Source organism: Phlebotomus papatasi, chromosome 1 (genome assembly GCF_024763615.1).
Source record: "Phlebotomus papatasi isolate M1 chromosome 1, Ppap_2.1, whole genome shotgun sequence".
NCBI lineage: Eukaryota > Metazoa > Arthropoda > Insecta > Diptera > Psychodidae > Phlebotomus > Phlebotomus papatasi.
The window spans coordinates 81699539-81721436 of NC_077222.1; the positions used below are offsets into that span (position 1 = coordinate 81699539).

Sequence of the window (21898 nt, forward strand, 5' to 3'; positions counted from 1 at the left end):
TTTTTGGTTTCGTCTCGATGAGCACTTTCAGATGGAAGTTCAAAAAGTCACCACAGGTGGCGCTGTGATAGCGTCAAAATTCATCGAAATTCAAAGTCACTTTTCTCAAAAACGGCATTGTGCAAGTTAATGAAATTTTAGTATGTTGTGGTCCAGTCTAGGACGTTTCCAAAATGGTGCGTATGCGCGCTGTGGTTTCAATAGAACCGGAGATATGAGGGGTCAAAGTTCACAAAATTCAAAAAATCATATCTCCGGTTCTATGTGACCGATTTTGATGAATGAGGGCTTAAACGAAAGATCTCACCAAATGCTACAACTTTCTAGAATATTTGAACTTCGTGGGACCAACACCAGGGGCGCCACAGTCGAAAAACTAATTTCAATATCACATAACCTCAATTATCTCGACTGTCGCTAAACCGATTTTGATGATTACTTCGACACAATTGTAGAACACATTTGTCTCTACATTTCGTCCATACATCATTTTCCGCTCAGACTACGCTATCACTCCGATTTTGCCGTTTAAGTGTGAAAAAATTGACTTTTCCCATAATAACGCTTTGAAATCACTCAGATGCCAATTTGACTGAATCTACTCCACAAAGACACTTAAAATAGGGTTTTAAATGGAAAGTCCCACAAAATACAACAATTCTTTGAAATAGTTGAAGCTCAACAAATGACTACTTGGGGCACTCTGGATGAAAAAACGAGTTAAGAAACAAAAAACCTCGCTTATCTTGGCTTCTGAGTAATCGATGAGATCATGTTCTATGGGAAAATTATAGAGATCATTCTGGTCTACATTTCACCCATATATCACTTTTCTGCCAGTTCATCCAAATCCTTGATATTTTGGTTTAAATACAAAATTTGCATAATTTCACGAATTTGATTCAAGATAACTGAATGGCGTCTCCCAACTTCAGCTCTAAATCGAATTTGCATGCACTCCGAGTTAGCTCACGTTAAGAATCTCACCTACATAAGCCGGTTAGGATTATCTGTCCCTTTATTTCTTTTTCGGAAGAAATAAATATGGTTCGAGTATCCAAATTGCTTTAGAAAAAGTCAATGGTCTGCGTTTAGTGGGACAAACGGGGAATCATGCAGTACAATCTTCTTGATCTGAACGAAACTATGGCCATCGTTACCGACAACATATGATCGATATGGATTAATAATCCTTTAAAAAAGTCGATTAAAAGTTAAAAAAAAGTGCTACAAAGTATGCTATGCTTTTCGAAATGATCGAACTCGTGACATTGAATGCTGTACCTCAAGAAATCGTACACCATTTACCGGTTCACAATCGATTTGACCCAATTTATGAAGTATTCGGAAGATCGCTCAAAATATTAAGTCAATTAAAAAGTCTTTAGATTTTTAATATTTATTTTCCGTAACTTTCGTCCGTTTTGAAGGCAATTTAATAATTCCACGATTGAAGAAGCCCCCTATTGTTGAAAAATTGGACTAGCTAATTATTACAAGCCCATCTTGAGGACAGTTTTGTACCAAACTCGGTGTGTTGACAATTCGGAATGAGTGAAAATTCGATTGTGTATTGAATTTTGGGGATAAAGAATTGCGTCGAGCAAACGGTTATCGGCCACCGAAATGGATAAAATTGGCTCGACGCGATTCTTTACCCCCAAAATTCAATTCACAATCGAATTTTTACGCATTCCGAGTTGCAAGTACCCCGAGTTGCACGCATTTCGAGGTCACCTGTAAAGAATCTCAGCTACTATGAGCTTATCTGGGCTTATCACTGGTCATTTTCTATTTTAAATAGTCTGAGTGGGGAAGACCAACAAAAGAAAAAAAGTACATTGAAATCGGTTAATAAACATAAGTGATAGAGTCCGGTCCATATGGGTATAGTAAGGGTCGGGGTATAGTGGGTTGGGGCAGAGACGGATAGGACCCATCTTTAGAAAGATCTTTATCTCAGATATAAACTAAAATTTTGTCATAATTGCTTCAGAAACATCAAAAATGCAGTCCAGTCAAGACATTTTTGGTTATAGCGCGGGTCAGGGTACATCGAGGGAGGAGTGCAACCCGCCTTTGGAAAAGTCTCAACCTCGGCTACAACATACTAAAATTTAAAGAAAAAGCATCGTCTAGTTTTTGAAATATTCGAGATCGATTAATCGAAAATCGATTTTTCGATTAATCGAACCCTCGATTTAATCGGATGAAATTGGGATTTCATAAGGGTTGTAGTACTCCACGAGAGCTTTCCAAAACACCGAAATTTTTCCAGATCCGATAATTAGTAGCGGATACATGACCATTTGAAAATTGAATTTTTGACCCCCTTTAGCTCGGTTCAGAGGGGTCAGGGGACCTTAAGTTCGGTATTGATCGAAAGCTCTTAGGCCCAGCTATAACATAGTAAAATTTGAGATCGATCCATGCCATAGGGACTGAGTTATTGAGAAAATAAAATTTTGGTGCATTCCAAAATGACGGAAGGAAGGGTGAGGGGTAGATGTGACATCACCTACTTCTAGCGGCCTATCAGTATTTAACCTTTGCCGAAAACCGCTTGTCGATATCTCTTTCCGTTCTCTCTTCAGAAGCGTTTGTACTCCGGACGGGATCTATGAGTGTCAAAACGTGTACATCCAAAATTTGGGCCCGGTTTGACGAGGTCGGATTTCACCTAGGACCACAAAAGCTGAGATTTGTAAAGAATCTCAGCTAAAACCGAAAAATTAGTTGATGACCTATAATACTTCGTTTTAAAAGTTTGCTGTCCAATTGGTCACCATGACCAATAATAGTATCTAGAAAACCTACAACTCTGATTAGAACTCGTGATATTGATGATTGAGTGTTTTATCAGTTTATATTTGAAAGAAAAAGAAAACTTTATTTACTGTAATGCATCATAAACTTTAAGAGAATAATTGATTTTAATCATGCAATAAACTTCACAAAAAATGCTTTGATAATGATTTCTAAAGTATTTATTGAGGAAATGCACTTGAGAAAAAAAACTACGATGATTCAATGAATAATATTGTATTGCACAATAAATACACGAAAGAAATTTGTAGTAAACAATGAAGGATTAATTTCTGTTCCAGTATGGAATCGTGAAAGGGAGAGGGAGAAGGAACGTGAGAGGATGGAATGTGAACGTATGGAGAGGGAGAGGAATGAGCGCAATGATCGTGATCGTCAGCAGGATCATGGGCGTCCACAGCAGAATGGCCATCGTGGCCTAGATGCTGAGACAGTTGAGCGTGTTCAGAGGCGAATGGAGGAGGAGGAACGTCGGGCATATGAGAGAAAACAGGCAGCAGCTAAGAAGTTGCAGGAACTCGAACAGAAGATGATGAAGAAGAATTCGGCCGAGAAGGAGATGTTAGATGTATCTGGTGACAGTGCGGCCAGTGATGATCGTCGTCCTGGTATGATGATAAGCTCTGAAGTGAGCAATTTCCGGTCAATGACACAAATTGCCGATGGTAGGTCATTTATGAATCGTGAAAAGGAGAGACTACGCACCGAAAGGGATCCAGACATGAAGATGTCACGGGATTATGGGCGATATGACAAGTATGAGAGAGATATAAATTCACGTGAGAGAGAATATAAGGATAGTTCAGGTGGCTATCGTTCGGGTGGTGATCAACGTGATCGTGATGGCAATGTGTTCTTCTCCAAACAATTCAGGTCAAATTTACCACCACGTTTTCAGAATGCCGTTGCTGCCCCATCTTCTGGTAACCCACCAGCTGGACCGGTGGGTGGTGGTGGGCCAGTCAGTGGTAGTGGTGGCGGCGGCGGCGGCGGTGGAACGGGATCAACGTCAAGAAACACTGCCACAAACTATTCATCGTCAAATGACGGCACAAGTAACAAAAATATTCCATTTGCCCAACAGTATGACATTCGATACATCAATAGTCAGAACTACGGTAAGCAGTCCACGGGGGCACCTCCGAATCAGGCACTCAGACGAAATGCCCCATCAGGTCAGATGGGCAGTAGCGGTGGCGGTGGTAGTGGTTCCATGGGAGATGACAATATGAGACGTCGACAGCGTGGAGATTCCGAAGATGATGATCGTTTTAGCAGTGGACGTGAATCTATTGGTCGTAATTCCATTGGGACACCACAATTGGCCAGGAGTATCTCCGATTCGTCCCAGCGCAAAACCAGTGTATCCAGTGAGGAACCACAGCGTGTTGAACGATCAGAATCCCGGGAATTTACGCAACAGCCACCGAGTGTGACATCTTGGGCAGATGAACTGGAGATTGCAGAAGGCCGGAAGATGGCTGAAATGTGTGGGAATGTCAATAAGACTGATGATGTTTGTGAGCAGTCTCAGCATCTGGAAGACATTCAGCCCAAGCAGATACTTCAGCGTGTTCCAAAGTCAATCACTCCAGAGATACCCAAGGATAAGGAGGAGAGTGACAAGGATAGTGTTAAGAGAATGTCCGAAAGTCCAAAGATTCAGCAATGGACGGAAGGTGGTGGAGTTGGTGATGTAGACAAAGGTGGTAAGGAGAAGCAAGTTCAACTGGAGAATATTGCTGAGAAGAAGGATGAAGGTGAAGCGAAGAAGGAAGAGAAGAAGGAATCTACACCACCAACTGCAGAGGATACCGGAAAGGGACAACAGAATAAACGTCCAAGCCCAAGAGGTGGACGTGGTCACGATGACAGAGATCGTGGAGATGTACGTGGACGAGATGGACGTGATAGAAGTGGCTACGGATCATCCAATGTCTACCGCGGAAGCGGAGGCGGAAACTGGAACAGACGTGGTGGTCGTATGGGACGGCAGTATGGTGGAGAATACTGGGCCCCATCGGACGGCGATGATGAGGAGGCCGGTGATGAGGATTATGGTCGTCGTGGAAAAGATGGAGGAGCACGAGGTCGTAAAGATACCGGTGGACGCAATACTGGTTCTGGCGGGATGAGAAAAGACGAAGGTTTTGTACCCCGTGGTGAACCATCGCGACGTGGTCGAGGTGGAGGCTCAGCACCTTCGTTTAGGCGTGGTGTCGGTGGTAGTGGTTCCGGCGGAGGCGGTGGATCTGGAGCACCCAAGAGAATTGATGGCTACGGACCACCGAGTTCCAAGAGTCCTTTTGGCACATCTGACGATAAGTCATCAGCCAGTGAGGGTAAGGGTACTTCCGGCAAGGGAATGTCTGCCGATGATCGTACCAAACTCAATCAAATGGCTCTGTCGGCTGCACTAACTGGAAAACCCAGTCAAAAGTCACCACAGCCCCAGAGAAGCAGTTCGGGTACGATGAAACCACCAGGAAAGCCCAATGATGACACATACGAAAGTGCATCGGATTTGTCAGATCCGCAATACGAGAAGAGGAAACAAATGTCTAAGGGCAGTAGTACCAAGTCGGACAAGAAAGATTCAAGAGGTTCAAGTGGTAGTATCAAAAAGGACAGTCAAATGACAAAATCAAGTGAATCTCAGCCAAGTGATGATGGGAAGAAAACAACAGGATCAACTGGGCTCAAAAAGGAAGAACCAACCAATCAACCACCTGGATTGCAGAGAAGCAGTAGCGGACTGAGTGCTTCGAGTCGTAGTAGCAATTCGAAGTACAAGGAGAGTGAGAAAGATCGTGCTGTAGCTTCCAAAGGTGGTCTTCAGAAGGTGTCAACAGGTCCATCAAAGGTTCCCTCATCAGTTCCTCAAGGAACATCCACTGCCCCAGCCAATACCACCAGTTCTCAAGCTACACGGCGTGATGACACGAAAATGTCACAGTTGGAACGTGATCGACAGTCATCACTCAGGCAGAAGCAACTACCACCGAGATTGGCGGCTAAACAGCGAGAGCGTCTACAGAGACCAGGTGAGACCAATGGTAATCCTGGTGGTGGTCAACAAGGTTCTGGTAATGCATGGGAGAAACCACTGCAGCAGGAAGTGAAAGAAGATGCTACCGAAGGGGGAGATAAGCAGAATTCGGCATCCTCCCAAGGATTAGCTCAACAGGCTGGATCTCAGCAAAAAACTGATCCTAACAAAGCTATGCTCGATGGATCAACCCCTCCGGTAACAACAATCATCTTCGAGAACACAAACTACAAACAAGCTCCACAGATGCCGATCAAACGCCAGGGATCCGCTAATGATGGTGTCGGGAAGAAGCAGGATGAATCTGTATTCAAAGGTCCTCCACCGACACAGCAACAAGTTGGTGAGATGCTAGATCAAGCGACTCGAGCTCAACAGCAACAGCAGCAGCAGCAACAACAACAGCAACAACAGCATCAACAGCAACAGCAACAGCAGCAGCAGCAACAATCACAAACCGAGTCAATTTCATCGGCACTCTCCTCGATGAATTTCACCAGTAAGAGTGAATCGGAATATGAGAAAGATATGAAATTGGCATTTACATTTGAATCTGAGATATCCCAATTGACAGATGACAAGAGCACAACAACCCAAAAGAGTCTCAGTTCGAGTCTCTCACTGCCACGTTCAATACACGGTGTTGCGGCTACACAGCCAAATAACAGCACAATATCACCATCTACGGCGGATTTGAATATGAAGATAGCATCGGTGAAGAAGGTTTGGGATCCATCACCTTTTCTTGCTCCGGTACTTGAACAACCGTCAGCTGATGATGGTACATTGAGCTTTGTGACGTCATCGCATCAACAACATCTACATCAGTATACCCATGGTAATCTCGCCCATGTGCAGCATGCTCTATCACCTGGACCAACGTACTCTAACACCTTCGGACCCGATCCCACCACACTCGAGCAGCATTTTGGCAAGAGTCAAGCTGATGGCGTGGTGGAACAGGATTCAGGTTATAGTCCAAGTCCACAGCATGTTGGTGGTGGTCAACATGGGGTACAGCATCAGAATGCTGCAAATATGAGTCTCAAGCATGCAGCCGAAGGACTGAGCAATAGTGGAAATGTGTGCAAAGTCAAGCCTACACAGCAGCAGATGCATCAGTCAGGCTTGGGTCTGTCCCCACCTCCGCTGCAGCCCAGTGCCCTTCAGGCAGCACCACAGACCTACTATCAACCATCGCAATTTGGCGGTATGTCGGCCATTCCATCACCACCGGCTGTTCTGTTTAATTCATCGGCAATGCCATCGTACGGACCATTCCAGATGGAGCCGGCCAATCGGTCCCAATATTCACAGTATCCCGGACACTATGGTACAGCTGGCAATGCACCCTATTCAGCCTATATGCAGACAGCACCACCAAATATGCCAACAGCACCAGCACCTGACATGTACCAATCACTAACGTCACAATTCCGAATGGGAGGTGCTGTTCAGACACCATTCAATCAATCCCAACAGCTCAATAATCCCTCCACTGTGCTGATCTCCTCCTCAACAAATTCCCTAATGTCTGCCTCTGTTAAGCCGTCATCGCAGCAAATTGGTGCCATTGGCAGTAAAACAGGTGCCGTCAATCAACCACCGTATCAGCAACAGTATATGGGCATGTATCCACCACAGCAAGGTCCACCCATGCAGAGTAACAGTTATTACAGTAATTCAGCTGGTGGTCAGGGAGCAGCCTATTTTGGGGCACCATCTGCCGGAGCTACGCAAAACTATGGCGTTCAAGCGGCAGCAGCTGGAATGTTTGGTAGTCATGGAGCTCCGGCCCCAAGTTCAGCTCCACCGCCACCGCAACAGCAAGTGGCTAGCTTTGGATCGCAATTTCTCAATTCGCCCCTCCTGGCAGCCGCAGCCATGAATCAGCAGTACCGAGCGGGACCAACGCAGATGACGGCATACATGAATTCCAAGCAACCACAGAGTCACATGCAGGATCCGGTGAGTCAAAACTTGATGCCTTTTTGTTTTTTCTTTGTGTCATTCATGGGTTTAGCATATCTACAATATTGATCTTTTGCGCAATCTTTCTGTTTTTTTATCTGTCATTTGAATGCCCCTTTTGCTCTTAGTGTTTCAAAACACAGAAAGAAATTTCTTTTTTATATCCTAAATTAACAGTTGTCGTGTAAAATAAGATGCCCAGTCAATGAAGCACATTAGTCGATCATGCAGCTCTGATCGTCCGGATTGAACGACCGATCGTCCCCCAAAGATAAATTGGATATTTTAAAATTATTAACAACGGCACAACGGAGAAGTAGCGATTGTGTCATTACTTTACTAGCCGTTGGCAACCCTCCCTACTGCAACCTCAAAATTGTCTCAAATCTTCAATTCTCATCAGAGACATGAAGAGTTCGTGGGTGTTCACTCGTTCTGACAGAAAAAAACAATAAGTTTTCAATTCAAATTTGCGTTACGTCGGCGGACTCCTCAAACATAATGATGATCATGTTTTTGCTTTGCTATCTTGAAGTTTTTTATAAATAATAATAATAATAATAATGCTGACACAACGTCCCATAGACCATGGAGGAACTAAGCCTTACCGCAAGCTGAATTCGGAACATTCATTATTATTCTTATACAGGAGGGATGGGGTTGTCAGTCCCATGTCCCACTAAATGAAGTGCAGTGAAGCTCACTAGGTGAAATTCGAATATCTCTAACGCCAGAAAATTCCTGGTAAACCAAAGGAGATTCTAACCGAGGATCCTTGCATCGTAGAGCGAGCACTGTTTGTTCTATTGAGAGTCCTTGATTTTTGCATACTTTGTTGCTCAAAATGCTGCAACGTTCCTTTTAAGGATCGGGTCTCTTGCACTAACTTCCTCCACGCCTTGCGACTCTCCGCCAACTCCCTCCAATACGTTAGCACTTCCAGCTGTTTAAGAACACTGTCAACTACTTTCTTGCATCGTTTTCTAGGGCGTCCTATCATCCTTGTCTCCTCAAGCTCACTGTTTAGTAGCTTTTTGGATATCCTTTCAGCTAGCATTCGCCAACTGATTTGGCGTGCTCTGATGGTGTCCATAATATCTGTCTCCTCATAAAGGAGTTCCAGCTCATGGTTCGTTCGGATACGGTACTCTCTATTAACTGTCTATTAACGTCTCACCATTCGTCTCTCGAAGATCAGTACCGATTGCTCTTCAAATTGTATCATCGATACTACCTCTAAACCATAAGTGGCAGTGGGCTTCACTATGGTCTTAAATATTACGATCTTCAATGATCGAGTGAATATTTGAAAATGGAATATTATATTAATGTGTGAACCCTGGAAAATCTAATTATCCACTTTCCAAGTCCCAGAATACGCAGCCTGATGCTTCTCTCCGCGTGACTTTCACAAGACTGACTTTTCCCTTTCTCTCCATGAACACCCTGTTGCGGTACCGTTCCAGAGAGGGGAAGTGACTCACGACTTTCAAATTACGACCGTTGTAATTTTGATGGAGGCATTGATTTCTACAAATGATAAAGCAAGGGAGCACATATTTCCTGCTGCAATTTGCTCACAGACCTCCATCTTCACACTGTTGTTAGAACTCACCGTGGATCCCAGATATTTGAAGCTTTTGATGACTTCGAAGTTCCAAGAATCGACCGTGAGATTCTGATGGTACCTTGGCGCAGCGGAGGATCAGTTGCCATGTACTTCGTCTTTCCCTCGTTGATATGGAGTCTCATCCGAGTCGATTCAGACTCAGTGCATTCCATGACGTAAATCGCATGTCCTTTGTACGTAGCATACAATGAACAATAAGGAAATCCGGAAGTCGTCGGGAAGAGACAATCGCTCAGGGAAACACATCAACTATCTCCAGAGCTTTTGGCTCGGTAGTCACATCAGTGGTCAAGTCTTGCAATCTTTCTCTGAGACTCGTTCAGGGTTTTGATCAGGATTACAACAGGGCATAAGAAGGAACGGGGGCACTATTCTTACACTGTCTTTTACAATTTTTGTAATACTTGGCACAATAGTGCCCCCGTTCCCTCTTATGCCCTGTTATAATCCTCTGAACGAGTCTCAGAGAAAGATTGCAAGACTTGACCACTGATGAAGACTTGGAGATCAAACCGAAAGTTCTGGAGATAGTTGATGTGTTTCCATGAGTGATTGTCTCTTCCCGACGACTTCCGGATTTCCATATTGCTCATTGTAATTAACGTCGGCTTATTCCCACAATGTACGTAGCATAGGTCATTGCCGTAAAGTGCAATCCTAATGCAACAAACCCTATCCGAGACGAAGAGGGATTGTTAGCGGCTCGCCCAACTTTCTTTAGAAGGAACATATCCCTTGTTCGTTAGCCTGAAGTTCGTGACTTTCCACTGGGGTTGGTACCCAATCTTCTATCACTCACCTGAGTGTACAGGAGCCTAGGCATCTAACCCGCTTGGAGGTGAATATAGGAATTCAACCCTTTTAGATCCCTTAAATTTCATATGGTGAACTTTATTTTCCGATTTCTTTGCATTACAAGGTCGCGGGACCTTGTAAATCTCGTAGATCCTGGTTTACCCAGGTCTTCGTCTTCTTCGTCTCTCAGTTTACAACGTACCATTTTTAATTGTTTTACTGTACGAAGTCCAGAGTGAGGAGAGTGAGCATTGTTTATAATCCCTAGATTTTTCCACAAGTAATACTTTCCACTTTCCACTCCCCCCTCCCCTGGAGACTACTTTTCTCCAAATATCTTCGCTTCTCAGGTGATTAACGAGAAATGATTTCACGCTGATTGTTTATATTATATGTCCGATTGGCTGTCACCATCTCTAGAGGCCAAACTGTTAGAGATAGCAACTTGGAATTTTAAGGAGACCCCCCGTAAGTCTACCATACCGAATTAGACTCAGCCTGAATTTTTCTTGGAACCTAAGTTAGGAGTTGGAGGATTTTACAAAACAATGGATGCTTTGCCACCCTTTAAATGAATTCAAATTGTAATCAGAAGTCGAGATATTTGAGGTTATGTGCTTTGAGAACTGGTTTTTCATTCTAATGCGCTTCCAGTGTTGGTTACTAAGATCTTCAAATGTTTTATAAAATTGTAATATATTGCAAAACCTTTCTTTTGAGCTCTAGATCCTCCAATACATTTCCGACTAACTGGAAATAATGGCGTTTTGAATAGAAGCAACGAAATTAATAGTACTATTTCTAATACTTAAAACTTCCTTTCTATTTTTGCAATACGAAGACTTTTGGCTCTGTAACTTCTTAAAAAAAACACCCTGATTAATCAAGTAGGGTTTAAATCATTTAAAAATTCGATAACTTCATCATTCATCATCAACATTCATAATTTGATATTGAAGAAATTTGCCAAAAAGTTTATTTCTTTTTATAGAGCGGACGGCAATTGAAGAGTCCTCTTAGTAATGATGGTGGTTTGGGAGTCAAACATCCTCCACCACAATCCAGTCCTATAACTGTAAATATTAATAATTTACTGTTGACTCTATTTACTTTAACACATAGATTATTGTGAAAGAATATCTATTTCATTGCAATTTTGCCAGATATTTGACACTCATGTTTGGCTTTTGATTTTGGTTGAGAAATGAGAAATAGTTACGTCTTAATTGTGACTCTGTATCCTCTAAAATAGGGAAATCTTTCTTTGTTTTTCAATGGATTTGTAGTGGGAGCTTCAGCATCAGCAGAATCAGAGCACAAATAGAGGCAATGCTGGCAATTTGAGCCGAAGTGGTGGAGGTGGTGGTCAAAATCAGAATCAAGGTGGACAACAGGGTGGTCAACCACCGCCACAGGGTCAACAGCAACAGCAGCCGGGTAGCGGAGGCAATGCACCATCTCAAAGGTATCCAACTCCCATTCAACGACCCACCAACTATCCAAATCAGTCTCAGGCGGGCGGAGGCAACCAACAGTCTCGTTCCGCTGGCGGAAATCTACGTCAGCCACCGACTTCGGGTGGACCATCAGGTGGGAATCCCAACAATAAGCACTTCTATGGAGGGGGCGGTGGAGGCGGGGGCGGCAATACTGGCGGCGGAAGTGGGTCAGGTGGAAGTGGAGGAGGAAGTGGTGGCAGCGGTGGAGCAGGAAATAGAGGTTAGTGGCACTTTCTCTAACTTTTTCTTCACCCTGTCTCTCATGGACATTTTCCACCTTTTCACCTTTCGTTCTTTCTGCACGCTCTTTTATGTTCTATTTTTTTTTTATTTTCTTTACCGAGAAAACATTAACAGTTGTACAGAGTTATTTAAAATGGAATTTATTCAGTTTCAAAGTTTTCTCTACTACTAATAATTTAGCATTAGTTTAATAATATTGGTTTTATTTTCATTTTAATTTGTAAAATATTTATACATAAATTTTTACTTACAACTATCATCCACCCTACAATTCGCAAAAAGTTTCAATGTAACTTTCTTTTTTTGGCAAAGCAGCTTTCGCATTGAATACTCCGAATACGAGTCGCGGGACATCTTTTTATTCAGGAGTAATTTCAGAAATTCCTTTATTTTTAATAGGAACTAAATATTAGAACCAAGCCGAGAAAAAAATTAAATAATTTACAATCCTATACCGTTTATGTCATGCTATCCAGAATATTTTTAAAGAAAAACAAGAAATATTGTGTATAATTTTTATTTCTATACGTTTCAAAAAAAATGTTTAAAGCATCAAGACTCAAAATAAAAATTTTGGTTTTTATTTTGAATTTTTTGAAAAATGACTTAATATTTTTAATCTTTTTGTAAGTCCTCCACGGAGTGTGGCCTATTTTTCTCCTATTCATTTAAGGGGGCGTGGCCTAGAGTCATGGTCGGTGCTTGCAAAAATTTGAAGTTTTCTTTTGATACAAGCCAGAATACGGTGGCATTTTTTGTAAAGAGATACTCAAATAAAAATTAAACTCCAACGAAGAATGTACGCCAATCAAGATATTGGGCATTTTTATTTGAAAGATTACGATAATATAGTGACCGTCACTGCCCTTTGTAGGCATTTTTCTAAAAGAAAGATTTTCTGAAAGCTTTGTAAAACGGAGTTGAGTACTTATAAAATTATACAGTGGGACCTCGATAGAGTCAACAGCTATTTTTTTTCCTCTACGGACTCAGATAGAGTCAACTTGGGCCCAAATTGACTCCGATGGAGTCAATTTTTCCATTATTATTGAATTAATAATATTGTAGGGTAAGGGCTCATAATTTAATCCAGTCTGCTTATAAGCATCGATGTTCCAAGTTTGAAGTGCGATATTTTTAATACTAATTGACTTTTTTGTTACTCTCTTTTCAGAAGGATTGTTTAGAAACTTGTCAAGCTATTTATCGTCTTATTTTTACTAAAATTAGTTTTGATACGTTTAAAAATAAATTGATATATAGAGGTGAATTTGGCTCTTATTTTGGACAACTTGGTGATTAATTTGGCCAATTTGGCTGTAAATTTGGACAGCTAATCCGCCTCAAGAGGATGCCCATTGTTCTTCATTTGATGAACCAATCTTACCAAGTCCTCTTCCTATTCATGTAAGGGAATCGTAGAATGTCACAAGAAGCCCGGAAACTTTCCATATCATTAATTAAAGTGAGTTGACTTCGGTGCTCCAAGTACGTGCGGATTCGCTCATTTCCTGGCCTTTCCGGGAGCTTTTCAAGGCATTTCTCGCTACACCTCTTTCGTAGAGATGATGCTCCTTTGTTTCTCCAGGCATTTGTCCAACCTAGTCATCACAAAAGCTAAAACTTCACGAAATTTCGTGAGAAAAACACCTGTCCAAAATAAGAGCCATCACCTCACTGGTAAATGTCTTCAAAAATTTCCCATTTTTCACATGAAAAATCCAATTCACAAGGCAAATCTCACTTTAGGTCAAATGTACACTAACGGCCAAAACATTAAATACACCCTTCGTAAGCTTAAATACACGTGATTTGGACCGGGAAAACGCTGTAATATCCAGTTCTATTGACTGAAATAGTTTCATATATAAACCTAAGAACAGTTTTAAACAAGATTTGAGAAAATACATGAGCTACAAAATTTATAATTTGAGGATCAGTCAAAAATTACCTTTTTGGAAAAAAATGCAAAAGTAGCCCCACATTCTAAAACTGATCTAATCTTTTAATAATCATTTAATATAAGCTAAATACTATTAGTAAATATTATTAAGAGTCATAAAAACTGAAAATAATACCGAGGGAATATTTTTGGTACGGATTGTGGTCGGTTTCCGGTGTGATGTGTTCTGAAAGGGGTCTCTTCTTTGAATATTGAAATTTTCAGCCCAAATTCTACTTTTACATATATTTTTTATTATTTTTCAAATTACTATTTATTCTTGTTGCAATTTCATTTCTTTTACTTCATTATTTTATTTAAAAAACATGAATAAAATCATCAAATTCAGTTTTCCTCGAAGAATTTCCCTTTAGCTTTGATAAGCGCCTCACATATTCGAGACATCCTTTTGATAAATTTCTACAAAATGTCTGAAAAACTTTGCCCACACACCCTGAAGTGTTTCTACCAAGATTGGAACTGATGTCGCGCCTAATCTCGAACCTTGTGGTCGAGAAAATCCAAGAGAATTGCAATGAGGCTACAATCGGGTGACTGGCGTGGCTAATGCATTCGGTTTATTGGGCGTGGGTTTTTCTTTTCAAGAGGATAACGATCCCAAGCATTCCTCAAAGCTTTGTAGAGGTTTACTTCTTGAGAAAGAGAAACGCAGGGTCCTAAACTACATGCATTAGCCACCCTAATCATCCAATTGTACCCACATCGAAATTTTCTGGAATTTTATAGACCAGATGGTTCGAGAGAAGGCGCCGACATCAGTTCCAATCTTGGTGGAAAGACTTCAGGATATGTGGACAGAGTTCCTTCTTAACATTTTGGAGAAATTGATCAACAGGATGCCTCGAATTTGTGAGGCGCTTATCAAAGCTAAAGGAAAATTCTTCGAGGAAAACTGAATTTGATGATTTTATTTATGTTTTTTAAATAAAATAATGAAGTAAAAGAAATGAAATTGCAACAATAATAAATAGTAATTTGAAAAATAATAAAAAATATATGAAAAAATAGAATTTGGGCTGAAAATTTCAATATTCAAAGAAGAGACCCCTTTCAGAACACATCACACCGGAAACCGACCACAATCCGTACCAAAAATATTCCCTCGGTATTATTTTCAGTTTTTCTGACTCTTAATAATATTTACTAATAGTATTTAGCTTATATTAAATGATTATTAAAAGATTAGATCAGTTTTAGAATGTGGGGCTACTTTTGCATTTTTTTCCAAAAAGGTAATTTTTGACTGATCCTCAAATTATAAATTTTGTAGCTCATGTATTTTCTCAAATCTTGTTTAAAACTGTTCTTAGGTTTATATATGAAACTAGTTTAGTCAATAGAACTGGATATTACAGAGTTTTCCCGGTCCAAATCACGTGTATTTAAGCTTACGAAGGGTGTATTTAATGTTTTGGCCGTTAGTGTACAAATCACCACTAACGTGAATCAACACAATATTCAATGAATATTTAATAATATCACTGAAAAAAAGCGAAGAAACATCGTTAGTACTTCAAAGAAGTTAAATAAGACTGAAGTAAACACAAAGTTCTGTCATATTTCTCGTAAGCAATTGCTCACACTGAATTTTCAACAAAGCAATTTCAACTCAAATCATATTCAAAATTTAACGTATTTAGTGTTAAAATCTTCCAAAAAGAACAAATATTTAGATAGAATTCATTATTCATCAAATATTGGAATAAAAATCTATAATTTTAATCAATTTGTTTTTAGTGTCCAATTTTATCCTCAAAGTGTACAAAATAAGAAACTGGACAAAATTATGTGAGAACAATTTAGTTCAAAAGGCTAGGGAAAGTGCTCTCCCTTCGAACGTTCATACCTTCGAATAATGTGAATTTCTTTTGTTTTTCGTAAGAGATTCACAGTAAATTATCATGGAATTATCAACAATTGATGATAAGCCAACTAATATTTAATAGAAATGCGTAATTTTCTTAGGAATACTAAAAGAAATTTAACGTTATTCGAAGGCATGAAAGTTCGAAGGGAGAGTACTTTCCCCTACTTGTTTAACTGCAGTAAAATTGAAATTAATGAGCAATTTGAATATTTTAATTTGCTGAATTCAAATTTAATTGAGCAACCACATTTACGTTATTTTACCATGTTTAAATGTATTTTGGTGGGCCAAGTATTAGTTTATATCAATAAATAAGCGAAAATCTATCAATTCAAATGATTTTTAATGAAAAATAACGCATAGGAACAATTCATCTGAAAATTAAATTGATTGAAAAAATCCTAGTGTGATAGCACCGTCAGAAAATATAGTTAAAATGCTTTACTAAAAAGGTGTCAAGGAAATATGCTGCTTTTTTAGAATGCGCGAAGTTGTTTTTTTATAATCTCAATCTCGAAAAATTTCATTCGAATTTAATATGTTCTTTCAATTCAAAGGCTGCTTTGTACAAAAAAAGAAACACATTACTGCAATTTAACAAATGGTGTTTGTTATTTCAACAACAACAAAAAAATTCTCTAAACACGCATATTTTTGGTGCTATTCTCTGTGTCAATTTGCAATGAAAACACTAAATTGCAAAAAAAAAATTGTGTTCTTGTTTTGAAAATGAAAAGGAAATCATGGTGCTTCCGGACAAGATCAGTCGAATGTCGTCAAACAAATGGAAAGTGGTGTGAATGTATCACAAGATGGTGGAGGCGTTCACAAGGATGACAAGGATTAGAGAGAGAGAGAGAGAGATTTCTTTTATTTCATGCTGAGAATTGCAACTTTTCTTTTTTCTATTTTTGTTCTTTGTAAGATTGTAGAGTGAGATGATAAACACAACAAGATGAAAATGTAACTGAGAAAATATTATTTGATGATGATGTAGACAGAAAGGATGAAGAAAATGTTTTATGACTGATGAATGGAAAACAAAATGAGATGAAAAAGTTTGAAAAAAAATGTTGGGAAATACAGAGAATTTTGAAGAGAAAAATAAAATAAAATTAGTAAGATTGATGAAAACAGTGGAAAAAAATATAAAATAAAAATCTTTGTATTATTGTAATACTGCTTTGATATGGAAGACACATTACCTATTAAAAAAAAGAAATCTTTGTAGTGCTAATAGGACAATTTTTCACAGTTTCATTGCAAATTCTTTCAAAAAGTAAATGTTTTACAACAAGAAAAAAAAACAGAGGATAAAGAAAACTGTGTTTAGCGACTCGTGAAGAAATATTGATTGTGTACGAAAGAGGTAGATCTCTTTTGTAAACAATGTATCGCAGAAATAATTCAAATATACACAAGTTTAAATGTAATACTTGTCTTGCGCTGAAAGATGGATGACCATTTTATTTCTGAAGACGTTAAAATAAACACAAAGTAGAATCACTTAAACGCAAATAGTGATTATTCTTTCCTTTTTTCTGTGTGTTTATTTTGAAAAGAGAGAAAAAAATGAAGAAAATGAATTTAAAAAAAAATATTTAAAAAAAAGTCATGAACCTTATGAGGGAAAGAGACAATTTAGAATTGAACTAGAAATTGTTCATCTTTCTCCTCGCCCCCCTCCTTCAAGATTATATACAAGAAATGTAATTTTTACTAGACGTGCGATTTAATAATAATACAAATAATTATTTAAATCAACAAAATATCATATAGCGAAATGGATTTATTAAAAAAAAAAAGGTAAGAGAGATGAGGAGAAATGAGAAAATCACAATATAATGAATTATTCTGTTTAGGAGTAATGTTTCTTAGCGATTTCATACTTTAAGTAACGTAAAGTAGAAGAGCCCTCAAAGAGTGTAAAACCCATTGAAGACAACAAGGAAAAAATATTTTAAAAAATAAATAAATATTGCTTCTTAACAGAATTCAGAGACACAGAGGATTACACAAGAAAAAAATGACAATTTTTCACTAAAATTTTGTCATTTGCGATTTTTGGGAAAAGAGAGAGGACTTTCTTAACTAGAGAAGCGATAAAAAAACTTACCTTTTCACCACTTTTCTTTCTGAAATTGTAAGAGGAAAAAAAAAGAAAATGAGTAAAGCTCACGGAGAGAATGAGGAAAAAAATGAAACTGAGACAATGAGATAATTTTGTCCTAAAAAAAACTAATTTACAACATAAATTATTTTTTTGCAAAAAAAAAGAAAAATATTCTCAAAAAGAATTGAGAAAAACATGATAATTCAAGAAAATTCTTCGTACGAGAAGAATATTTAATTTTCATCTGAAAAAAAAAATTAAAAACAGTTTCTTCTTGAGGAAAAAAAATAATGGAGAGATTTTCTTGAGAAGATTTACAATGTTGGAGTGACACAAATGACTTCTATATTAAAAAAAAAAAAACAAAACAAGGGGGCGGAAATACAAGTAAAAGAAAATGAATAAAATAAATATTAATAATCTTAACTATATCTTTACAATAGGAGTTTAAAACGAGAAAAAAAATATTAATAAAAATGCTATATAAAAAAATAAAAAACTGAATGGTATTAATCATATTTATAATTAATTAAAGAGAAATTAAAAAAAAAAACAACAAACAGAAATGGTAAAAGAATATCTTTTAATGGATTTTAATTAAAAAACAAAAAAAAGAGATATAGAGAAAACACGGACGATCGCGATGTTAGTGGTGAAAATGATATAACAAAAAAAAACTCTTATGTTGTAATTTCGGAGGGTGAAATTATAATAAAAGAAGCATATTAAAAAAAAGATATATCGATCTATAATTTCACACACTTTTTTAATTTTCAATTAGATCTTATTTAATTTAATCTAAGATCAATGTCTTATCATTGCGGATTTCACCGAGAGAATTTGCAAATGAGAAACCAATAAGGGTTTAGAGAATGAACACTAATGATGAAAAGGTAAAAAAAAAAACAAAACGTAAATGATTTTATTCTATACTTGCGATAATATTTAGAATTTTTATTAGTTCTTTTTTTTTTTGTTTCAATGAATATAATGAGAAATACATCTTGACAATTATTTTTTCATTTATTCGTCTTTAATTATTATTATTATTTTTTTCGTCTGAAAGTAAGAAGATTAAAAAAAAAACGCATTCAATAAGATTTTGGGTGAGTGATAAAAATATAACGAGATTCATCGCTCCCCAATAACTTTTTTGAATGGCAATGGAGTTGAAGGTGGAAAATAGACATTCAAATGATTATAAATTTAATTCAAAATAATTATATTGTAAAACAATAGTAAATTATATAATTATATACATAAATTAATGATTAATGAGAAAGGACAAACACACAACACACAGAAAATAAATAAAAAGAAACGTTTGGGATATTCGATATATACAAAAAAAAAACAAAATATACGACTTTTTATTCCAATTCCTTTTGATCAGGATGGTTTCTTTGAGTTCTTCATCGTTAACAGCGAAATCAGAACACGGAAGATCAGTGCAACTTAGGCGCTCTATCCTAAAAGTAGTTTCTCATTAACTGTTCAGCATTTCAACTAATTCATCGTTACTCAGGAAGTTGAGTATTCTACAAAATTTTCTCACTTCGCCAGTCCTTTCCACGTTTACCAATTTCAACTAAATCAGATCATCCCAAAGTTTGCTCGAAATGTATAGAGTAGACGTCATACATTTCAATTCCAACCATAAATTCGATTCGAAGGATATTGTCCAAGACGTTCGAATTTTTAACAGTGCTGAACTGACAACTGATCACAACCTGAGGGCCAATTTTTGAAATTCTCACTTCCATCCGCGAGCTCTTTAGTGGCCGAGAGAAATTGACTCGCACACCCCGGAAATTCTTGAGTACGTGCAAGGAGTAGGTACTTTATGTTATAAAGAAGTCGTTACAGAAGGATTTGAATCTACGGGATGTGCGAGTGGATTTCTCTCGGCTACTAAAGAGCTCGCGGGTGCTAGTGAGAGTTTCAAAAATTGGGCCTCTGCTCTTCGAAAAGGTAAACTGTAACGAAGACGCTCCCGCTTTACCTAAGGGCAAGATCAAAGTGATGAAATGCATTAAGAGGGAGAGCCTTAAGACCAAAGATCTTGAGGAATTATTTGTGAAAGGTAGAGGAAGGCTTTGACAGTTCGCACATACATTACCTTCAAACATTTCGTATTTGTTCCGTATTCCTTTATGAATCTCACCTATGGCTATATATTTTAATAGCTAGTCTTAAATCCCATCTTTCCTGAAAAAATTGCGAGTCTAATCCTTTTTTCCTAGTTCCAGGAAGCAAAAATTAAAAACAGGTCCAAAACTGTAATTTTTCTGTGTAATACTTCGTACGATTTTGCACAATTAATATCACTTTTCTGAAAAACGACTATCACAGAAGGTAGATGGCTTATTAGGGTTTATATTTATGTAAAAACCTTTTGGGCTTGAAGAAGGCCGCTTTTGTGGGTGGAAGAAATTTCACAAACTTGACTCACATTGATCGATCGCACATAGAAAACATTGCTTCTTCGCACAAATTCCATGAAATTTAATTTTAGATGCGATCTCACATATTCACATCTATTGTAATTTACCGATTTAGCCCACCACTCAATTCCAGTAGCTGTGCGGGTAGAAGAATCTGTCCTGATGTCCATTCAAAGATGGTTTTGTTCACATCCGGCTCCGTACAGCCGGATGTGAAGCCTCAATTTTTTTGATCAATCATTTCAAGTATTCTTTGTGAATTTCACCCAGAAATATTGAGAATTGCGGATTTTAGCTTAAAAAGGGGTGGGAAAGTGTCGCAGGCTTTGCGAAATGCTCGAACTCGTGACTTAGATGCTATACCACAAAAGTACTTTCGCATCATTTACCGCTTACCGGTTCTCAACCGATTTCAATCGATTCATAAATCACTCATAAGATCCCCCAAAACAGTTTTAAAAGTAATAGAATTAATTTTCTTTCAGATGAAAATTAGTTATCGGTTATGAATCGGTTCATTACTGGTTCAAAACCGATTGGAACTGGTTCAGTTTTATAGGAAATTCCAAGACCTTTCCAACGACCCTAAACGTGACCCCATTCGCTTGATAAATGCGCTCTCGTGCCTTTTTAACTTTTGACCTTGAAAAAACGTTATTAGAAATGATTCAACGGTATTTTTCGTCTAAGGACGAAATGTCCGCCTGGGTAATTCTAAAACATATCCAAAAATGAAAAAAAAAACGCACAACGCGTTTTCGAGCAATCCCAAAAAAAAACATGGTTTTTGAGGAGATGGGGAGGGGTGGGGGAAAATGAGGGGGCATTTTAACGATCCTTGGGTCGAATTATGGGGGGGTTCCCCGAAGGTCCCAAGTCTCTATCTCTTACCATTTGGCCTTTAGAGCTGGCGACAGTCGGACGGACAGACGGACAAACAGCGTGAAGACATTTCTCGGAAATCGTCTGAAAAGTGAAGATTTGTTGAGAAAAGTGGTCTCCGGGGGGTGGAAGGTGGAAATTTTGGAGGGGGAAAAATCGAGGGAATACTGTTCTCTCCGTGGAGTTCGAGCAGTAAAAACTTATTGATTAGTGTAAATTTGGTGATATTTGGACTTTTCAAGAAAGCATTCACCATATTTACCGTTTCCAGAGTGAAATTCTCATGGAATCAAGCAAAAAAGTGGTGTTTAGTGTCATGAAAACATGTCTTGGAAAAGTTCCAAAAAAGTGATATTGAAACGTTTTATTCCTTATAGGGTCGAAGGAACATCTCTTCGACAGGGAACCCCTATTGACACTTTTGTCAAAATGATGAAATTTATTTAATGTACAGTAAACTCTCGCTCAATCGGCTCTTTATCAATCGGGCGTCAAATTTTGTTGACAATTTTCACGTTTAATTATGAAGCTAATTCGCTCAAATTCGCTGTAGTTCTTCCTATTTTATCGTGATTCTTTATAATTGAGCGCTTTTTGTGGGATTTACAAAGGCTTT

At 38.3% G+C, this 21898-nt stretch overlaps 1 protein-coding gene across 3 annotated transcripts in view; it reads left to right on the plus strand.

Annotated features, from left to right (window-relative positions):
- The window catches only part of LOC129810351 (neurogenic protein mastermind), a 40936-nt gene extending 22414 nt beyond the window's left edge, over positions 1 to 18522 (plus strand). For 2 of the 3 annotated variants that reach the window (XM_055860764.1, XM_055860763.1), the window contains exons 5-8: positions 3108 to 7843; positions 11263 to 11346; positions 11558 to 11990; positions 16581 to 18522. In XM_055860764.1, coding sequence (XP_055716739.1) covers positions 3108 to 7843; positions 11263 to 11346; positions 11558 to 11990; positions 16581 to 16690 — 5363 coding nt within the window. In that variant the 3' untranslated portion in view covers positions 16691 to 18522. The remainder of the gene's footprint in view (positions 1 to 3107; positions 7844 to 11262; positions 11347 to 11557; positions 11991 to 16580) is intronic. The other variant, XM_055860765.1, reaches the window with a different exon arrangement.
- The last annotated feature ends 3376 nt before the right edge of the window (positions 18523 to 21898 follow it).